Below are 18910 nucleotides of genomic sequence, written 5' to 3'. Positions count from 1 at the left end.
AAATACAAGAGATTATATGCTCTCAATCTTTTATGATGTGCAATAATCTTCAGAAAACCTCTCCAAACATAATGAAAGTGTTTGTGTTCTGGCCATTATCAGCAGTTCCAGAGTTCAGCAGATATTGCGTCTGTCCTTGACGACTATTGACTGAGTCCTGGCATGTGCTGAAACAGATTCGCTCCGGGGCTCTTTTACAGGTCACATGAAGTCACAACATGCCAATGTGGGTCAATAGTGGCCAACATTCACTTCACAGACAAGAGATCCTACCAAGATTTGATTAGAACAATGATAAGACTGAGCTGCAGGAAGAGTTGAGATTGTCTTTATTTAGGCGTATGAATGGAATCTGTATAACTTTGCTATCTAAAGTTAAAAATGCTGTACTTTGTGTAGATGTACGTCTGAAGTCCCCACAGAAATGGAAATAGACGTACATTTTTTTTTTTTTTTGTAGATGTAAAGCCTGAAAATTGTACATTTGTAATTTTCACGCCTCAAAAACAAAATTCATTTAAAAATGCAACTATTCTAAGTTAATGTACATTTTTTCTGGTCATGCTGAGCTCTAAAATGTAGAATTGGCTAAAAAAAATTCTCTAAGGCATACGAGTAGACTAAAATTAATTTTACATGTAGGTCTGTATAATTTAGTTTTGTAATCAAAAGATAAATGTGGTGTAATTTTTCCTGTAGATATTCTTCCCACTGTAATGGAAAACCTGAAAACTGTACTTTAGTCACTTCCAGATCTAGAGATCACAATTAACAAAAAAAGGGCAGATGTTCTTAGTTGATGTACTTTCTTCTAGTCATGCTCAGCTCTAAAATATATAATTGACAAGAAAGCATTTTGTTTTAGGTATATGAAAAGTTTTTAAGTTTAGGTTTGCATAATTGAGTCAGTTTTGCTATCTAAAGTTAAAAGTTCTGTACTTTTGTCATTTAAAAGCACAAAGTAAAATATTCTTAATGTACATTTTTCTAGTCATGCTCAACTAAAATCTATAAGAGACTAGAAATAATTTTTTAATTGCAAGAAAGTCCTATTTCTATTAATTTCTCGTTTAAAAAAAAAAATCCTCATCTAGTAGTTACAAATTTCTAAAATTAGTTGAATTCCTTAAAGTGACAAGCCGATACGGCTGAAAGCCAAAAGCACAGAACAAACATTTAAAAAAAAAAAAAAAAAGTCCATCTGAATATTACAGATTTTTATTTGCATTACAAAACAAAAAATTGTGCATTCCAAGACATCAACATACAAAAAAACACTGCATGACTTTAAAGCATTTGAGCAAGTCAACCAAGGTCACAAGAGATGTTACAAGAGTGAGTCTCTGTTATGCGTCACTCAAACTCCTAGCCCCGCCCCCTCGCCTCTTCTCAAAGCCAGGCTCCGCCTCCTTCTCCATATCAACAAACTTCATGAGAATATCAGTGGTGCGCTTTACAAAAAGAGTATGTGGGCACAGAAACATAGGGCTTGCACGGACGTCTGCATTTTTTTGGTTGTCCAATCACAATGCAACTTAGGTCATATTTTCCATTAAAAGTTAAACAGCGAGAAGATGTGAAAAAGGCAATGTGGAATGTACAGTGCATAGAAGTGTGCAGAGCAGGTTTCATGATGAACCCGCCTTTTTCTCCTCTTCGATGGCTGAAAGACAAGAGCAGAGAGTTATTTGTTAAGCCTCGGGTTTCACCGTTTTAGGTGCACACCTCAGAAAATGTGTGAGAAATCGTACTTTCTTTAGACGGCAAAGGATTTTTCTCCTGAGTTTCTGTTTTCTTCAGCTTGGTTTTGTCGAAGCTGGTCACCTCCTCGAGATTTGGCTTGTCAGACATGTTTGCAGTGGGTCTGAAATCAAATAACAGGAAATGGCTTGCTGTTAATGATGACACACTCACAAAGAGACAAATGCAGGCAGACACAAGGCCTTATGACTAATACAGACGCATTCAACATTAATATTCATATTAGTGCACAGCCAATATGGGCTTTTCCAATCCTTTGTTTCCCTAACCTGTAGTATCTGGTGTCCTACTGTAACAAAATACACTTAAATGTGCATTTCAAAGATAATAAAGAAATGCAACAAAAAGAAAAACAGCTGAAGTCTTGTTTTAATGCTATATTGTAACAACTGGTCAAAGGAAACGCTAGTGTTGCATCACAGTCTTGAGTATTTGGTATGTAACCACCGCCCTTTCCTGCTCATTCTCGCGCATATTTCACTTCATATCAACATTTCGATCTGTAAAAAAAACATTTTAGCTTTTGCAACGATCTGAGCAGATTTCCAACTCGCACTAATGCAATATTTCTCATTTTGGCGCATTGAATAAAAACTAATCAAGCTCATCGTTCCTGAACAAAGAAACCCCCATCTATCGTCTCAGATAGATATATCCTAACCATCACATTTTACATACAAGATATTTAAGTTGTCACATTTCCTGGTCGTGATTGTAAAACGGATGCATTTATACTGTGATGCATTTCGCCAATTACGCATAAGAGCGAAACCAGTTTATAAAAATGCATTCGGATTGATATTATAGACTATAATCTAAAAGATGAGGAACGATATATTCGTGCATTCTAAAAGGAAAAAGCGTGTGTGGTGCTCACCAGAGTTTGCGGTAGTTGAAGAGGTTTATTCTCCAGCGTCTGCAGCAGTGAGAGAAACAGCGCAGAATCAATGCTTTTATAAGCAGAGCATGCTAATCACGTGACTGACGTCACCGGCCCGTTAGACGCATCCTAACTTCACCGAGTCCCTAGAAATATTATAAACCCACCGACTAGATAATAAGAATAAAGTTTTAGTTAAGAAACATTGGAAACGTGCATGCATTTGAGAATTTACGCAGAGAGAAAACGCACGAGGAACTGAAGTGAACGCCCTCTGAGATTAAAGCTGCTGCGGTGCGACAGCGACATCTGCTGGACATCTACAGTATAACTACAACATCTTTAAATAAATATATCACCATAATTGTTCTTTTTTAACGGAACAATTGCAGGAAAAGTGTTTATTTTTATGTTTCTATTGAACAAAATTAATTTATGGCATACTTCTGCAAGAAAAGCATTTCTTAAAAGCACACAAGATCACAAATATATCATTATTATTATTTTTTCATTTTATTTACCCAGCAAACTCAGTTCAGCAAGACCAGATGCAGCACAAATTGAGCTGTAAATTTATTATTTTGTGGAAATACTGCACAAAACTGCAGGCTAATAAGGCTAAACACTCTAAATGAATGAATGAATGAAGCATATTATTTTGTGTTAAGTAGACCCATGCACCGGGCATGCATAAAATAAACCGTGTTTTAGCTGGCATGAGAGGATCTAGACAGTAACAGGAAGTGTGTGATCATTTCCTGTTAGCTGCTAGCAGACTTTTTAGAGACATTTGAGCAGTTCCTTGCCAAATTTGCTGAGCTTTTTATCTTATGATGAAAATAGAAATGATGAAAAATCTTATGAAAATAGAAAACAGATGCTTCTTGTCAAATGTTTCTTTGCATCTCTTTTATCGAGTGTGTGTTTGCAAAGAGAAACAATGAAGTTTGAAAATTATTTGTTTTAATAGTTTTAATTGACATTTTATAAGTCATATTCTACCTTTAAAAATGAAAACAAGTAGGCTATAAAATACAACAGACTAATTAAATGAATGATTCATCTTGTATACTACTATTTCAAATGCATACATTTAGCTATGACTGGAAATTTCCAGCATTTTTTCATCATTTTTTATTTTTTTAAGAAAACGGTGAAACAGATGCTCCTTGTCAGAAAGTCAAAAACACAACAAACTAATTGAAACATAAGTGACAGAGTAAAGGATTAATCTTGTAGTCATGACAGCCCCTTTCCACCTGAAATACATCTATCAATTTTACAATAAAAAATATCTAACATGAACATTTCCTGTGCAGTAACAGATTTTGTTGTTTATTTTGTTTAAAAATCTTATAAATGTATGAGGTGCCAAGGGGGGCCTTTTACCCCCCCACACGGCATCAATACTTCATCTAAAATAATGTTGTGTTTAATAATGTCTAAGTTAATACTTCTTCAAAACAATCACTTTAGCAAAGTTTGTACTATTTTCTGCTTGTTTTGATAAATAAAAGAATACATTTTTGCTCAATAAATATACTGTCTTTAAAATATGTTAATATAAAACATTTTAAAAAACAGAAACAAAATCATTTAAAAAGTAAAGATTCTGAAAGCATTGAAGGAGATCCCACAATAATTTAATATATATTTACAGAAGTAACAACAAATTATATTTTATTATATGATATGATTAATACCATGTTTTTAAATATGATGGTTTCATTCAAAACATGGTGATTATCTCTAATACGGACACCCATCATAATATATGATATTTACCATCTGAATATAACCATGTCAACAAATGGAAAAGTCAGCCATCTATTAATTATCATGTTAATTACTTTAGCCCCAACAGCAGGGGTGCTTTTTACCCCAAATACCACACTTTGACACATATTCTTTCATTATTTAAAAACTGTTGCTTTAATTATAGAAAAAAAACCCTGAAAATCATAAAAGAGACATTTGTCTCAAAATATATTCAATAGTTTTAGCGATTCTCATTTGCTTCTTAAATCTACAACATTTTAAAAAACATCAAATATTAGATCAATAAGCACAGAATCAGCTTCGCATCAAGGATCAGACAAATTTGCAGGTGCATCTTGAAAAGCGGATGTTTTGGAAAGTGCTCCGCCAAGTTTTTCTGCCATCTAGTGGTTTAGAGGAAACTAATATCAAAGGCGCCTTTTACCCCAGGGCGCCTTTAGCCTTTTTGTACCCTATTATATTACATTAAAAGTGCATTAAAAAACAAACAAAACAATAAAAACAACAACATAGCATAAATGTGTTTCTTTTTCTTTTCTGGTGCACGTTTGATTACTTTTGTTCTTTTCACTTTATTGGCCACAAAAATGTAGAATAATAAAATAATCAAGATTCATGCTTTCTACTACGTGAACTGAATCTATGCAATTCACAAATTGCCACAGGGCTCTGTGACTAACATGGTATTAATTTTGTTTCTGTAGCTCAAACCAGTTTATGCATCGTTCCTCCTACTTAGTGGTGAAATATCTGCTGTAGAGGTCGCTGTAAATGGCCTGGTTGTCCACTCGTATGGCGTTGCGCAGCGACTGCCAGAACCAGGCTTCAGCGGACGACGAATGCGGCCACTCGAGGATGCTGCGCCCGCAGAGCCGTCTGCGCAGCCGCAGAAAGTGTGAGTGCTGCAACACGGGCTCCAGCAGCAGCAGCACAATCACGTCCTCGTTCTCCTCCAGGAGCCTCTGGTGAGCCAAGAAGATGGCCAGCTTGAAGGAGCCGCTGTTCACGTAGCTCTGGGTCAGGACGAAGACGGTTTTGCGGCTGTGCTGGATGCTCTGCGTCAGACTGTCCAGAATGGGAGAACCAGGAATCCAGTCCCGTTCCTCCAGGCAAATGGGCAGGAATCGCTCGCCTTGTTCCTCCAGCTGCACCCGCAGGTGATTGAGCACCCAGTCAGACACCTGCAACATCAACACTCATTGAACTGAACTGAATCAACGCTGAACTGAATCTAGCTGAATAACGACACTGTTGTCTTCTGTAAAGCTGCTGAGGTCTGGACTGAACTGGTTTTATGATTGATGAACTTTACATAGTTATTGAACTGAACTGAATCAACACTGAGCTGAATAATGACACCCAGCTAACAAAATATGTTCTAAAAATCAAAAAATATTTGATAACATTTCTGTTACATTCCATGAAAGATGCATGAATAATTTGAGAACGTTATTAAAGACCAGATAAGAACAATTTCAATAACATTACCATTAAGTTATGAAAAAAAATATTTCTGAATGTTCAAAGTGTCCAGATTTTAAATGTTTTAAAAACATGGTTTAAAAACATTATTACATTAATTATTAAATTACCAACTTTTGAACAGTTCTGAAAAGAGTTCATGTTAGTGGGGTTTACATCAAAATTAAAATTTGTCTCATATTTAATGAAATTTGCATCAGTGATTCTGTTGTTTTCCTGTTTATTACTGTGCTCTGAAACTATCTGTATTGCGTAAATGCAAAATAAATAGAGGAGACTCGACCTGTGTGTCCTTGGTGTCGTAGGTGATGAAGGCATCGTAGATGCAGCTGTCAGAGCTCAGTTGCTGATACCCAGTAAATCTGGCTTTCAAATAGTAGAATAAGTAGGAAACGTCCCAGTAGAAAAGGTGCATAGCGACGGCCACAAAAGTAGTGCATAAAATGCAAAAAGTGGAGAAGAAGTACGCCAGAAATGCCAGCTGGTCATCAATGCATTCTGTAATTTCAAAATCTATCACCGCTTTACCTTTCCTCTCTTCAGGCATGGCACACGTCACTGCAGTCACCAATCTGGGGATCTTCACTTTAGTCTTGTAAATCCACAGAATGAATTCAAGTAGGTTGCAAGTGCAGTGGAAAGGGTTGCCATAGAGCGACAGCGTCTTTAGGTAAATCTCGGTTTCTGATGGAAATGTGGACTGGTTGATTGTTATGAGGTGGTTGTTACTGAGATCAAGCTTCTCTAGGTTTACCGCTCCCTGGAGGAATCCACTGGAAAGCTCATATATTCGGTTGTGACTCAGATCAAGGAACTCCAAAGAAGGAACATCATTTGACAAGTTCCTAGATATTTTATCGATGAGGTTGTTATTTAAAATGAGCTCTCGGAGATGAGGGAATTGCCTCAACATTTCCCAGCTAACATTCGTCAGGTGATTGTGGCTTAATTGCAACCTTTGAATGCTTCTGGGAAGATTTTTATAAATCCTAAAAGGGATCTTCACAATGTAGTTATTGGATATGTCAAGACAGGTCAGATTGGTCAAGTCTTCGAACAGCTTATCGTAAGTTCTGTCTTTTAGTCTCCACATCTTGCCGAGGCTATTGTACTGGAATTGCAGCTCTTGAAGAGACTTGCTTGACATGGTTTTGGTGGTTAATGTATAGATGCTATTGCGACTCATATTTAACACTTTCAAAGAGGGCAAATGTTTGAGAAAGTTCAAATTGTGCGTCACACCTTGCACAGTGAAGTAATGGGGGTTGTAGCTAAGATCTAGCACCTCAAGACTCTGTAACTCTCGGAAGGCGTAATCGTATGCCAGGTCAATTTTGTTGAAGGACAAGTCCAGATATTTGAGGTCTGGGAGCGATGTGAATTCAGATCCATTGGGAGCCGTGGCAAAGCCATTTCCTGAGAGATTGAGGCAAGATATGTTCCCGTAACTCTCAAACTGTTTAGGAGTAATTAAGAACAGGTTATTTCGGCTGAGATCCAACACACGACCGGCGGCATAGCACTCTGGTTTTACGAGAGCTTTTGGAACGTCAAACGAATATCCTTTAGGATAAGGTTCTGACATGGAAGGCATCATGGATGAAGATTTTAAACCAACGCCCGTGTCTTTAGGCAACTCCCCATTTACGGTCACCGGGTAAAGTCTGTTTTCTGAAAGATAGATTAGCTTCACATGTTGAAATTTTTCAAATACGTTTGCTTGTGCACGAACAATGAAGTTTATTCCTACATCCAACACCGACAGATTTTGTAAACCAAACAGAGAGCTGAAGGTCTCATTTTGGATTTCTTTAAAAACCAAGCCTTGAAGGTGCAGCGTCCTCAGCGAGGTTAAGTTTGCAAAGCTGGGCGATAGTGTAACCGTGGGGGGGTAAGCCTTGAGAGCGTAGTTAAACGAGAGATCGAGTTTTCTCAGCAGTGGCAGGTTATTCAAGAAAACATCCTCTTGAACAGGACCTAACAAGAAATTAAACGACAGGTAGAGTTCCTCAAGCTTTGAGATGCTTGCGAACCAAGTAGGATCGATTTTCTCGATCGAATTCCCAGCGAGGTGCAGAATCTTCAGCTTTGCGAGGCCAGCAAAGGCTCGTGGATGAATTTCAATGGAAACATTTTTACACGGAATGCATGGATATGGAGCATTGTGACATCGTGGACAGTTCCCTTGGATTTTTAGACTCATCAGATTGTCGAGTCCTTGGAAATCGTGCTCTCCGACGTAAGATATTCTGTTTGAAGCAAGCTCAAGTGTATTCAATGACAGAGGTAATCCTTTAGGGACTTGAGTTAAGTTGTTGTAAGACATAGTAAGATGTTTCAACCTGGTCAAGACAGAAAAACTTCCGTCTTCTATATGATAATATCTTGAGCAAGGATTCCAGTAGTAGCAGTTTCTCGAAAGGTAGATGAGTGTCAGATTTTGCACATGCCTGAAGGATGTTGAGTTTAACCGGGTGATCTTGTTCTCAACCAGCTTTAGTTCTCGCAGATTCTTTGTAATATCTTTTGGTATGTCCATTAGACCGATCCCGTTGAGCTCCAGCGTACGTAGCTGGGTCAAATTTGAAAACACTCTGTCGACGAACAGAACCTCCCTATTATTATTCAACCAGTTTAGATTTAGCTTGGTCAGATTCACCAGGTCTTGAAAATTTGCGGCTGTTAAGTTCTTGATCTTGTTCTCAGATAGATCAAGGTTGGTTGTGTTTGGTAAGAATGCTGGAACCTTTTTGAGTCCACGTCCATGGCAGTCGACCACAACTGTCATTGTGGTTACATTTTCATGTATATCGCAGGGTTGAGTCTTCAGACTCGTCCTGTCCATTTGATAAAGGGCTAGTGTGATCTTCAGTGTCATAATGAGCCAGACGTCTAATTTTATCACCTGTGGGATATGAAACACAGGGCTGTTAAACGCCATTGAGCAATATGACAAATTGTGACAAAACATTTTTAGCTTATTAAAACAATGCATTTTTATGTGCATGGCATGCAATTGTCTTTGTAACCATGAACAGCATATGCAAAAGCTTAAGAGTAAGGCGTCTAATTTTATCATCGGTGGTAAAGTGAAACTGAGCAATTATAGCAAATCAACAAAACATTTTGGTGAACTATACCGAAATGATTTAAGCAATGCATTTTTATGTGCATGACATGCATTTGTCTTCATAACAATGAAAAGCGTATGCAAAAGACTATAAAAGCCATACACTTGATCCAAGCTCATCTATTTAAAAATCAATTACATATCATACATAACAACGAATAACCATATAGGAAAGATAAATATTAGCTCTTTAATTGAATGAAGTGCACTTCCTTACCATGGTAGCAATGTCAATGTAATGTCCCGGTTCAAGCTATGCAACGCGTAGACCCAAAATAAGCGGCGTCTGGCAATGCACACACAGTTGCATTTAGGAAACAGGAAGTTTTGGTTTAACAGTTAAAGATTATTTTAACACTAACAGCTCTAAATGCTGCTTTTGATCGGCACCTGGCAGTCCACTGACTAATATAAATCGTTCAGTTTCTATTTAATGCTGTTTGTTTGATGTCTTTTTTCATTAGTCACATCTTACTGGTTGCTGTGTGGATCAATGCAGCCACAAAGATGAAAGTGGTTTCGTCAGTTGCCAGAATAAGTGAGGAAGTTCTGCCTACATTGTTCCTTCTTCTTGGGGACTCAATAACACAGATCACATGCACATTTACAAACGCTACAGGGTCTCTTTTTAGAAATAGAAACTGGTGGAGTTCTTCTCTGTATATCCCCAAATCATAATTTAATTTCAAGACACAATCCTAGTGTTTTCAACATCAGGTTTATACTTGCTTCATTATTTATCTGTAGTTCAAGGTATGGAAATATATTTTAAAGGTGAAGTGATTTTTTTCAGTGGTAAGAACAGTTTCCCATATCAAGAATCACTATATGCTACTGTAATGAACAGAGCCACTGTAAGTCAAACATTCGCAGGTTTATTTCCTTATAAAAATGAAACACTGACACTGTGGTCACTGTAAAGCTGTTCGTTTAAGTGTTATTTTTAGCAGTTCCGTTTGGAGACACTACTACCACAGAAATTATACACTTGAAATTTAATAAACAGCATTTTTCTAAAGTTATTGATTTGGGCAGAACAACAAATTACCTATTTGCATATTCTCTGTGAAATTACACCAGTATAATAGCATATAAAATGCACTTGTATAATGGGGATTTCCACTATATATGATTATGATGAAAATTTTGTAACACAAAGCCTTTATGCAATATGCATTATAAAAGTATTCATAATGTACTTTGTAATGAATTATATCTTGTCATAAAGTGTTTTGACCAAAGTTAAAATGCATTATAATATTTGCAGATTCCTTGTTACATTTGAAATTAGTCATATGTTTCAACGCATTATACTTTCTAAAGGTGTAACAATGAATAGATAACTATAACAAGGTTTTAAAACTGTGGTTTAAGGCTTCAGGTGTTACTCTTCATTAACGCATGATCATATATTCTGTTTTTAAAGAGGTGGAATTGTTATTTTACCTCTATATCAAGGCTACTTATATCATTAAATATATATCTAAGAATATACAGTTTTTGTTTCGTTACCTCATATTTAAGGCAATGGCAAGCTGCTGTGGTTTTCTCTTTTAATCACTTTCATAACAGTCCCACGAGGACCCCACGTCTTTGGAGACCAGGGGAAATCAGATGCCTCGCAGTGTTTCATTTTTGAATAAACTGAAATATACTTAATACTGTACATTGAGTTGTTAGCATGAGACCTGAAAAATCTTTTTTTCCAGAAAAACAGCTATTTCTAAAATATGATGGAATTTTAGCTTGGATGAAAGGATTAATAAAAACATTGTAATTTAATACTACAATAATTTGACCTGGTCATTTAAAACCATCATTACAACAACAAAACCAACAACAGCAAATATGATTAGCATCCTGATTGGTCAAATGACTGTAAAGATTTACAGTAAGCATAAAATTGCTTAAACCAGCATAAACCTGCTACTACATACTTGTCATGTCTTTTTGAACCGTGTCTTATACACAGAGACACTGTCATGTTAGAATAGAAAAGGGTTCTGTCCAAACTGTTGATATAAAATTAGAAGCACACAATTCCCTACAATATCATTATATGCTTTAACATTAAGATTTGTACTCATAGAAATTACTAAAGTAATCAAACATGTTCATTAGAAGGGGGTGCCAATACTTTTGGCAATATAGTGTATAATGGTATTGTAATAATAATAAAATAACACTGCTATGAATATGCATATATAATACTACTACTACTACTACTACTAAAACCTGCATACATCATAAAATTGGTGGCGTTTGAAGAGAGATCCCCATATGATTGTAAAGCGCTTTGGGTGCACAGCAATACGCAATGAAAGCACAATATAAATGCTTTATTCATTCATTCATTCATTCATTCATTCAAAATAATGAGCAAAATTCTGTTTTAATTGAAGCACAATCAAGTCAACTTTCCAAATATATGTCAACTACCAAGGAATGAAAGTGTATGCATTAAACTCAATTGTTATCTTTATTTGTAGTTATATGGACAATAAAACAAAGTCTACCAACATTAAATTAAAGGTGGTTTTGAGGAAGATGCTTTCAAATGCAGAAATAAAGCTTTAAAGCTTCAGATGTGTCATCAGGTCCATGGAGTGTGTCCCAATCACAAAGTTTCCTGGAAGAGTTTGTTATATTGCTGACTCTCAGTTGCCATGACACTTCTGAGACTGAACCAGAAGTACCTCTGCGCTTGAGGGTTCCTCGGCCACTGGAGAACTGATTTTTTTTCTTTCTCAGACTGAGGTACTTGGAATGACAAGGCATTTTCTCCAAGAATATCAGTACGATAACATCATTCCTTTCATCCATGAGTCGCTGGTGGGCCAAATAAAACGCTGTCCTGAAGCTGCCACTCTTGATGTATCGTCCAGTCAGAATGAAAACCGTGCGTTTACTCAACTGTATGCTTTGGGAAAGGTTTTCAATGAGGGGACATCCAGGAACCCAATCCCGTTCCTCCAAACAGAGTTGCATCCTCGGGTCACCCTTGTCTTCCAGTTGAATGCGAAGCTCTTGCATGACCCACTCATGAACGGCTTGATCAGTCGTATCATAGACAACAAAGGCATCATGCTGTTGGAGGAAAGCCGACGGTATCCCTTGAGTTTGGCCAAACAGAAGTGGTAGATGTACCAAACATCCCAAAGAAAGAGATGGGATGTTTGGCGTGAGGATGCTAAGAATCACAGATGTCAGTAAAATGCAGAGGATGATGGATAGGGAGTTGTGTTGGCAGGCTTGGATGTTGAGGAAAATCACACTTTGACCTTTCTGGGCACTTGGTAAAGCACAGCAAGGCGCGGGATGTTCACAGATGTCCTGTTGATCCATCGGACAAACCACGTGGCATTGCAAGAGCATACAAACCGGTTGTTGTTCAAGTAAAGGGTCTGCAGCTGGTCAATAACATTTGCTGGGAAACTCGACTCATCAATGAACTAGATGCGATTGTAACTGAGATCCAGGACCTTGAGGCTGAATGCATCCTTGAGAAAATTGGGAGTCAGTTTCACAATATTGTTCTTGTGTAGAACCAGAGTTTGGATTGATTTTGTATAGTTAGACAAGCATGCAGGAACATCTGTCAGGTGATTCCCACTGAGGTCTAACCGTTTTAGGTTTTTAAGGTACACATGGCCCTCCCAACGAAATGACTTTAACCGGTTGTTAGTGATGTTCAGCTCTGTGAGGGTGTCTGGAAGACCTTCAAAAACGTCTAGTGGGATGAAGTTTAGGTTGTTGCGAGAGATATCAAGAGACTTCAAGGCCAAAAGTTTCTTAAAGTAGTTGGCATACCTCGTGTCTCCATCTCTCCACAACATATCAAGATGGTTGCCTTTAAACTCCAAATTCTCCAGTGAAAAACTCTCCATTTCCGTGTTCGTAGATGTCGAAATTTGATTATCGTTCATGATTAATTTGCTCAGCTTACCCAGGTTCTTTGTAAAATTCAGCATGTGAGTTAAACCCTCAGCAACAAAGTAATGGCTGTTACGGCTGATATCCAGAACCACCAGGCTGCTCAGTTCCTGAAATGCTGAAGACGACATCAAATCCAGACGACTGTCTGAAAAGTCTAGATATTGTAAATTCTTCAACTGGACAAACTCAGAACCATTCAAACTCTGGCTCATGGCGTTCCCAGAAAGATTTAAACAATTCAGCTCACCAAGATCCAAAAATCTAGAATGAAGGAAAAAGATGTTATTCCTACTAATATCCAACGTTTTTCCAAAGGAACTACATTCGTTGTTGAAAGGACTTGAAATCCAGAGTTCCTTGTCCTTGAATTTGCAGCTGCGTGCAAATTCGTCATAAAGGAAATAGTGCATATCCTTCACTTCTCCATTGTGGTACTGTGCACCTTGCAACATTGGAGAATTATAATGGTTTTTCTCTGTGGTTAGAAAGCAAAGTTTCTCCTTGACAAGGCATTGAGATTTTGTTGTCGGACAAGTTGATGATTTTGAAGCTTTTCAGGTTTTTCAGGACGCTGAGATGTGCTATCTTTATGAAGTTTGTGCCAAGATCAATGAGCTCCAGTTTGTTTAAATTAGTCAACGGTTGGATGTCGTCCTGCTTGAGTTCTTGAAATACAAACCCTCTGATTCTTAGGACCTTCAGAGATTTAAGGTGATGGAATGATCTTGAAAGGTTGAGGGATGTAGGATACACCTGGAGCTCGTAATTGAAAGACAGATCCAACTCTTCCAGATTAGGCAACAACGAAGCAAAGGAGGTGCATGTTATCTCCTTAACCAAAAAATTGCTTGAGAGATCTAGAAGACTTAGTTGAGTCAGGTTTTGAAACCACTCCAAAGGGATGTGTGTTAAAGAATTACTATGAAGCCGAAGAGTCTTTAGGTTCTTCAGGGTCTTGAAGGAGTTTGGATGTATCTGAAGGGGAGCATTATTTGGGCATGGGACGTATGGGAAAGGTGCATTATAACAACGTGGACAATTCCCACTCAAATCCAGTATCTCCAGCTCCGTCAGGTTGTGAAAGTCCATCTCTGTTATTGTCTGAATATTGTTGTTGTACAGATACAGCTCTTTGAGGCTGGATGGTAGTTGGTGGGGGATGTAGGACAAGTTGTTAGACTTCAGAGAAAGCAAAGTCATCTTGTCAAGCTGCACAAATACATCCATTTCAATATAATATGATGTGTTGCACAGGTTCCGGAAGTAGCAGTTCTGGCCGAGATACAGTGTTTGGATATTCGTCAGTTCTGTCAGATTCTCCTTCAGGATTGAATAAATACTATTGACCTCGAGACTCAGAAGCACTATGTTGGGAGGAAGGCCCTTGGGTATGCTGGACAGCTGGTTACCATCCAAATAAAGCGACTTGAGGTTCTTTAGCTTCCAGAAGATGCCGTTATCAATCGTCAAGCTCTGGGTGCAGACACAGTCTTTGGGACCAACATTGATTGGTATGCAGTTGCAGCGCAGGTCGATCTCAGTGATGTTCTGCAGTTTGTGAAACGAATCATTCGTAATATGGGGTATGTGATTGATCGTTAGGGTCAGGTTAGTGGTATTCGTTGGGATTCCCAAAGGAATTCCGGTTAGTTCTTGTCCAGTGCAGTTGACAGTGACCTCGCTCCCGTTACTAGCCAGAGAAACATCACACTTCAGACTTTTGGGGTACCACTCGGCTGCATCCAGCAAAGAGATGAGACCAGCAAAGATGATGAATGTCTTCTCTGTCATCTGAAAGAGGAAGATGGTGTGTGTTAAAATGTCGAATAATGATAAAACAATAGACTCATGAGTCATTCACAAACTTATGCACTCATTATGCACTCTCAGAAAAAAAGGCAAATAGCTGTCACTGGGGAGACACCCTTTCAAAAATATGTACAGTTGTATCTTATGTACCCCTAAATTGTGCATATTTGTACCTAAATGGTACAAATTACATTTTGAAAAGGTACCATAAGAGTGTATGAAGTATGCTTTTTTTTGTGACCTGTAGCAATGGATAATGATTATGATGATATTATGAGCTCCATCTGTGTTAAATTACATTTAGCTGGATTCAGATTTATGGCATTAACTTGATAAATGACGATGTTTTTTTGCCCACAGATCTACCCTGTTTAACACATTTTACGTTTACAGTAACTCCACTACATACATTTTTCCCCCAAATCTGTGCACAAAATGTAAAAAAAAAAAGAATTTAGTTTAGCTGATATTTCTGGCATAGTTTTAAATATATGAAAATAACACACATTTTCAAACATTCAGGAAATAAACTAACATTTTATGAATGTATTAGCTGCATATTAAGAATGAATGCACTTGCAGTAACTACCTCAGAGCATCTTTGTTTTGAGACACAATCACTATAAGAGAGATTTGAATACTGTAAATGAAATAAACATTCAATTACTCACCATCTTCATCAGACCTGGGGTTCTTTTTTGACGTTCGTGACTTGTTGTTCGGTACTTTTGCTGGTTTCTCAAGTTGCACACCCTGTGCTACTTGAAGAACAGGTGTTATTGACCAATGTTAAACCCCCCCAAAAAAAAAAAAAAATTACAAACAAAAGTGCGAGTGAGTATATTTCAACTTCCCCTTGCAAACAAAGTTGTTCTGAATATCTTTCCTTCTAATTCTGCAAAATTATTATATTACCAAACTACTACCTATCAGCATTGTTATCTTAAATTTTAATGTATAATTTATGAATTATATGTTATTAGAACAATATTGTCACTGAAACACCACCATAAAGTGGAACAGCATTACTTTCATCCTTTATCTCAAGGGACGGGTTTCTCTACTAGAGATTAAGCAAAACAATGTCAGGGGTTTGCTCAAGTTCTGCTATGATTTCCTCATAAATGAAAGCAAAACCAGAAAAAGTGAAGCACTTCAATTATCAAATGATCAAAAATATTATCTCTACCCAACATAACAGTTGCTTCTTCAGCACACAAGTACAGGGGAAAAAAATTAGAGAATAGAAAGAGGAAGAACATTTCAAACAACACTGGCATAAGATAGGAAATATAATGACTCACAAAGAAAAGAAAGACAGCATGAGATCACAGTTTTCAAGCTGAAATATTTAATGAAGATGATTCAAATAAAATACATTACGATTATTATTTAAAGTCAACATGAAATCAAAATAGTACTTTCCTGGTCTTACAGTGAACAATTCTTAAGTGCAGGTTATTCTAAATAAATAGTTTGCATTTTTGTTTAATAATATTTCAGCAAAATGTGATAACTCCACCTCAAAAAACGATTTATCAACCACTCTCCAGCAAATCATGGATAACATTCTGTCCTACACTTTTCTTGAAGACATTACACTGGGAAATACATCAGATGACAGTAGTTAAACTAGATTGAGAACGACGCTTCATGCTGACTTTAAATGAACTAAATGTATGCATTAGCCAGTCAAATAAGAACAGCAAATGAAACTGTACAAGTTGAGAACAGAATTACAGTTTACAGATCATATAGTGGCTTTAATTGATCTTATTTTTGAATGTGAAGCTCTTCTGGTATGAAGACACATGAAACACATGGATAAATAAACACATGGAACAAAACGGATGCGTCTATCAGGTGCTGTGATATATGTCTTTTAAAAATTCTATGTATTGTAGAATACTTCCTTTTCATTTTACATATTACACAAAATATACACAAGCACTGTTATCACAGTGGATCGCAATGGCCAGATTATCTCGATCTTCATGGCAAACGTACGGTATGCGTGATATCATATGGCTTTACTATGGCTAAATAAAAGCAGTGATTTTCCACATATGGCCATTGCTGCAACCAAATAACAGCGTACCGAATGCAAATGAAGTTTTGCTTTGGTCATCAAAATAACTTTCCAAAGCTTCCACGCAAAGTAAATAAAGTGACTTCCCGAATCGCTCCAACTAGCGCTTCAAAATGTCCTTTTGCTGCTTAACAAAAAATCCTCAGAGCATAAAAGCCCTGCACATGCAGTCTTAGAGAATGTGGCTAAAAGAGACATATTAAGTGACCAGTGCAAGAATTTCTCAGAGCAATGCACAGTTCTTATGCCTGGATTGTGTGTTGTCCAAAGGAATCAGGAGATGGACTTGCCTTGTTCCAATGCTTGTTGTCTTAAACTTGTTTTCTGTGCTGACTTCTGTAACATCAAACCATCTGTCATTCACTTCCATTTCAGAAGATTAAAGTCAACAAGAAATCAAAATTTTATCTTAATGTACATTCGTGTCATTCCAACTCATTCCCTCTCACCATTCTGGCACAAAATGCCTACTTTTCACAATCCAGTTCTGGCGGATACATCACATTAATGGAAGCCAAATGGGTTTTGGGTTTCATGTTGACTTTGGGAATGACAGTGTTGTAATCGGCTCTTTCAAGGGTTGATTGGGTGATTACGACCAGTTTCCATAAAAAGTGTCAATGCTCCCTGAGCCAATAGTTGTCTTATTAAGATTCCTTTTCTGCCTCCCTGAGGCAACCAGAGCGGGGGTCATTTGAGGCCGAGTGCAAGAATAAACAGGGAAGCATTCAAGACCTCCGATCACCTCTGGTTTGGCACATAGGAAACTGTGCTATCGATGAATATGGACATATCGTGAGAGAAGACGATTCTTCCATTTTATCTCCATCTGCAGTATGCTACACTGGGGAGGAAAAAGAGAGGGATAGATTAGTCAGCCATTATTCAGTTTTATAATTTCATGCTTCAGGATATCTGAAATGCCATCAAAGTTCCTGCTCATCCTGATTCAGCATGATAAGGTAATGACTGAAATGAATGACGTTAAGCCTGGGCGGGATACTTCAGAAACGTTCTACACAAGGCTTAAATGTTCCAAATCAGGAAATTCTAATTACATCCTAAAACTTAAAATCTGCTAAATAGTAATTCCTGATTTGAAGGTGAAGTGGTCCATGTCTGCACCACTAATGGTACTGTATAGAATTGCAATCTGACTATTTTTAAAGCAGAATTACAGCACACTAACTCTGAAGAATGAATAGTTTCACTTTTGATCAATATTAAACATAATTTTAATTCATTTGCACAGCTATTTTCACAACGCAAAAACACTATAAATAAATGTAATTAGCTCCTTTTCATTACTGTAGCTAACTACATTTTAAAACTTTTTTGTTTTACTGCATTGAATCACAAAAGTACAAAATCTGGTCAACAGAAAAAAAGTGAAAATACATCTCTATGCAAGACATTAATTAGCATAAGTATTCACCCCCTTTTAATATAATGTCAGAATTCATCACTGGTGCAACCTTTTTATTGTATGTCAAATAACTAGTTGAATAGCTTTTGTGTACCCAAGGACTTTCAATTGATGGTAGCATAAATGAGTCAGCACTGTGGAAGACCGTGAAGAAAAAAAAAGTCCACGCAGCTGTATGAAACTGTAATTGAAAAGCACCAGGCAGGGATTTCCATGTCATTGAGCTTCCCTTGGAGTAGCAGTTAAATCAATAATTAAGAAATGGGAAAATATGACACAGCAGTAAATGCACCAAGAGCAGGGCGTCCTCAAATGATGCGTCATCTTGCAAGGAGGAGACGGATGAGGGAGGACACCAAGAGACCAATGTTACAAGCTCCAGGCTGTGCAAATAACAACTGCTGCTGTCGCTGAAGAGAAGCTACTGTTAAAAAACGTCATGCAATATCTCAGATATGTCAGAAGACTAACCTATCAGACTAAACATGTTAATGTATAATCAGAAATACACCATCTCCACAGTGAATCATGCTGTGAGGATCTTTTAGAGGTTTTGAGGCTGGAGGGCCAAATGAATGCAGCAAAATATAGGAGTTTTACGGAAGCCTCCAACCAGGA

At 37.4% G+C, this 18910-nt stretch overlaps 2 protein-coding genes and 1 pseudogene across 5 annotated transcripts in view; all 3 read right to left on the bottom strand.

The window, feature by feature from the left end:
- Nucleotides 1-3590: 3590 nt before the first annotated feature.
- Nucleotides 3591-9587, bottom strand: tlr8a (toll-like receptor 8a). 2 transcript variants are annotated; one of them, XM_079427723.1, is made up of 4 exons: nucleotides 9508-9587; nucleotides 9250-9318; nucleotides 6186-8807; nucleotides 3591-5601 (listed from the first exon to the last, which is right to left on the bottom strand). In XM_079427723.1, the coding sequence occupies exons 2-4, from the start codon at nucleotides 9250-9252 to the stop codon at nucleotides 5152-5154; spliced, it is 3075 nt and encodes a 1024-aa protein (XP_079283849.1). In that variant the 5' UTR covers nucleotides 9253-9318; nucleotides 9508-9587; the 3' UTR covers nucleotides 3591-5151. The 2 variants fall into 2 exon arrangements, with proteins under 2 accessions (XP_079283849.1, XP_079283848.1); XM_079427722.1 differs by having other exon boundaries at nucleotides 9250-9568.
- Nucleotides 9588-11649: 2062 nt separating this feature from the next.
- Nucleotides 11650-15578, bottom strand: LOC306876499 (toll-like receptor 7; annotated as a pseudogene). The gene is made up of 2 exons: nucleotides 15449-15578; nucleotides 11650-14759 (listed from the first exon to the last, which is right to left on the bottom strand). The product of its transcript is annotated as a toll-like receptor 7 (transcript).
- A 537-nt stretch (nucleotides 15579-16115) lies between these two features.
- LOC306876416 (FERM and PDZ domain-containing protein 4-like) overlaps nucleotides 16116-18910 on the bottom strand; it is a 31205-nt gene continuing 28410 nt past the window's right edge. For both annotated transcript variants that reach the window (XM_079427552.1, XM_079427553.1), the window contains exon 16: nucleotides 16116-17710. In XM_079427552.1, the coding sequence (XP_079283678.1) occupies nucleotides 17706-17710 (5 nt within the window). In that variant the 3' untranslated portion in view covers nucleotides 16116-17705. The remainder of the gene's footprint in view (nucleotides 17711-18910) is intronic.

This window comes from Barbus barbus (genome assembly GCF_936440315.1).
Source record: "Barbus barbus genome assembly, chromosome: 10".
Taxonomy (NCBI): domain Eukaryota; kingdom Metazoa; phylum Chordata; class Actinopteri; order Cypriniformes; family Cyprinidae; genus Barbus; species Barbus barbus.
Note: the sequence above shows the minus strand (reverse complement) of the source record. Positions and strands in the feature narration are given on the sequence as shown.

Coding starts and splice junctions, on each gene's coding strand:
- tlr8a (XM_079427723.1), bottom strand. Junction 5,602..6,185: donor ACGACACCAAGGACACACAG/GTCGAGTCTCCT, acceptor TTGATGTTGCAG/GTGTCTGACTGGGTGCTCAA.